The following is a 3,143-nucleotide window of genomic DNA, read 5'->3' on the forward strand; positions in this document are numbered from 1 at the left end:
GATGCTTTCAGTCAGAATATCAGTGCTGCCCTGGTGGGCTATATGCAAATCAAATGATTGTCTCGGAATTCTGGTGCAGTGAAGTTCACACTAGTACAGCAATTCCACGTCTGAATCTTGGCAAATGTGTGACGCTTTGTTAGCCTCATGTCAATCTATGCAAAATGGAAATACTACATGTATTCTAAAATACTGTGAATGCACATGTGTGTTCATGTTTGTTACATTTGATTCACTTCCATTTATACTTATAGGTAAGTCCTACTCTCTGAGATTTTTAAAGGGCTGACGGTTAAGTTTGTAGCTCAACTGACCATTCCCCAAACCTCGATAAACTATATTTATAATGAATTTATTTTTCTTTTTTAAAATTCAGGGAAGAATAAATAAATGCTTTTTCTAAACAATGCTTCAGAGGTTTCCAGGAGCATCTTAAGTTGGTTGAAATTGTCCGTTTTTCTCATTGGGGCTTCTAGGTCCACACATCTGTCCCTGCTAGGTCATATTTTGTTTTATTTCCACCTGTATCAGAGCAGAGGACAGTCTGGGTCACCTCTGCATTCTTCTGGTAGTTCCAAGAACTCCTTCCCGATAACTTTACTGGAAGATTGGAGGACTAAGATGGGTGACCCTAAACTCTGCTGCCGTATTACCTTAGTCTTGCCTCTAACATAGCACAGGACAGTCAGATGTGTTTACTTGATAAATTCTTATTAAAGGGCCTCTGTGTATCAGACAAGCAGCTGTGGCGGCACAGTGGTTAAGCGTTTGGCTGCTAACCAAAAGGTTGGTGGCTCAAACCCACCAGCCGTTCCATGGTTGAAAGATGTGACAGTCTGCTTCCGTAAAGATTACAGCTTTGGAAATCCTTTGGGGCAATTGTACTCTGTCCTATAGGGTTGCTATGATATGGAGTCAACTTGAAAGCAACAGGTGTACTGGACACTATGCTAGGCACTGGGGACCCAAAAGTAAGCAAAATAGACAGAAAGTCATGGCTCCATGGAACTTATAATTTAGGGTAGTGAGACAAGTAACAAACGCAGTAAATTAAGAGTAGTGTGTTTTTACTTGATGATAAGTAGTACGAAAAAATAGAAACAGGAACTGGGGAAAAGGGAGATAAGAAGGTTTTCAGTATTAAAAACACAGTCAGAGAGGACCCTAACAAGGAGGTGATTTTAGAAAAAATGGCCTGCCGAAGTTGAGACAGCCATGCAGACATTTCATCTTGGAGAAAAGAACCACAAGTATGGGAAAGAGCAAATGCAGGCTTGTAGTATAACAAAGAGTTGAGCAGCCAAGTGATATGATCATATTATATCTTAATATAATCCCTGGTTGATGGTTTGAGAATAATTTGAATTGGGCAAGGGGAAAGTGGGGAGAAAAGTTAGGATATTATATCAATAATTCAAGGGCTAAACATGGACATATGAGCCAGGGTAGCATCAATAGAGTGGGGAGGAGTAGGGAGAATTGGTGAGATTCTGGACGTATTTAAAGATAAAGCAAATAAATGTTGATAATCACTGGATGTGAGAGAAAGAGAAATGTCAGGTTGGACTCAGTGTTGGGAAAAGGCGTGATGTTAATGCTTGTCAATGGTTCATCACATGGAACATCATCATCTACATAACTGAATCCCTATCAGTAATCATTTAGGTTGGCTCCAGATGTTGGAACTGTAAGTAATATTTCAATTTAAAAAAATCAATGCCAACAACCTTGCGTGAATATCTATTTTTTCCCCAGGCAATGAATATTTTCAAGTCTTTTTACATACATTCCAAACTGGCCTTTAGGAAAGTAATGCAATCCCAGTGCTGTTGAGGACACTTTCAACAGCAATTGGTAAATAATTATTTTTATTTTGCTAATATATAATCACTACCTTTCTCACATCCTCTGTACCACCCCATCCACCCACAGGTAGAGATATTCCCCATTCCCAGCTGTGTATGATGATGGGAAGAGTCAATGTTAGTTCTACAGAAGTCTTCATCCTCCTTGGCCTCTCTACACGACCCTCCCTGGAACCTGTCCTTTTCATACTTGTCTCTATATTTTATGTGGTGTCTATTGTGGGCAATAGCGTCATCATTCTGGTCTCATGCATGGATGTGCATCTCCACACTCCCATGTACTTCTTTCTCACTAACCTCTCCTTCCTGGACATTAGCCTCATCACGAGCATTGTCCCACAACTCCTGGTCAACCTGTGGGGACCACAGAAAACCATAAGCTATGGAGGGTGTGTGGCCCAATTCTATATCTCCCATTGGTTGGGGGCAACAGAGTGTGTTCTCCTGGCAATCATGTCCTATGATCACTATGCTGCCATCTGCAGGCCACTACACTATACTGTTATCATGTATTCACAGCTTTGCATAGGTCTGGCCTTTGCCTCATGGCTTGGGGGTCTGATCACCAGCATGGTGGGCTCCACACTCACCATGCTGCTACCACCGTGTGGGAACAATCACATCAATCACTTCTTTTGTGAGATGCCCCTCATTATGCAACTGGCTTATGTGGACACCAGTCTCGATGAAATAGAGAGGTACCTAGCCAGTTTTTCTGTTGCTGTCTTGCCTCTGGGTCTTATCCTGGTCTCATATGGCCACATTGCTGAAGCGGTGTTGGAGATCAGGTCAGCAGAAGGGCAAAGGAAGGCATTCAACACCTGCTCTTCCCACGTGGCAGTCGTATCTCTGTTTTATGGGAGCATCATCTTCATGTACCTCCAGCCAGCCAAGAACACCTCTCATGAGCAAGGAAAGTTTATAGCCCCCTTCTACACCGTAGTCACCCCAATGTTGAACCCAGTGATTTACACACTTAGGAACAAGGATGTGAAGACAGCACTCAGCCAAATTTTATTAGAGAACTGCTGTGGTTTTGCAGGAAAATGCGGGTATACTTAGACACTCTAGTCTTGATTCCTTGCTAAAACCGAAGAGGACTTGAAGCACTTACTGATGAAGATCAAAGACCATAGCCTTCAGTATGAATTACACCTCAACATAAAGAAAACAGAAATCCTCACAACTGGACCAATAAGCAACATCATGATAAATGGAGAAAAGATTGAAGTTGTCAAAGATTTCATTTTACTTAGATCCACAATCAACACCCACGGA

At 41.8% G+C, this 3,143-nt stretch overlaps 1 protein-coding gene across 1 annotated transcript; it reads left to right on the forward strand.

The window, feature by feature from the left end:
• The first annotated feature begins 1,964 nt into the window (after positions 1-1,964).
• LOC101355636 (olfactory receptor 2C3-like) lies at positions 1,965-2,927 on the forward strand. The gene has a single exon (XM_004384820.1). The coding sequence runs from the start codon at positions 1,965-1,967 to the stop codon at positions 2,925-2,927; it is 963 nt and encodes a 320-aa protein (XP_004384877.1).
• The last annotated feature ends 216 nt before the right edge of the window (positions 2,928-3,143 follow it).

Source organism: Trichechus manatus, unplaced genomic scaffold, assembly GCF_000243295.1.
Source record: "Trichechus manatus latirostris isolate Lorelei unplaced genomic scaffold, TriManLat1.0 scaffold00128, whole genome shotgun sequence".
NCBI classification, from domain to species: Eukaryota; Metazoa; Chordata; class Mammalia; order Sirenia; family Trichechidae; genus Trichechus; species Trichechus manatus.

Bases quoted from the DNA above. Each gene is read 5' to 3' on its own strand.
- LOC101355636 (XM_004384820.1), top strand. From the start codon at position 1,965: ATGATGGGAAGAGTCAATGTTAGTTCTACAGAAGTCTTCATCCTCCTT.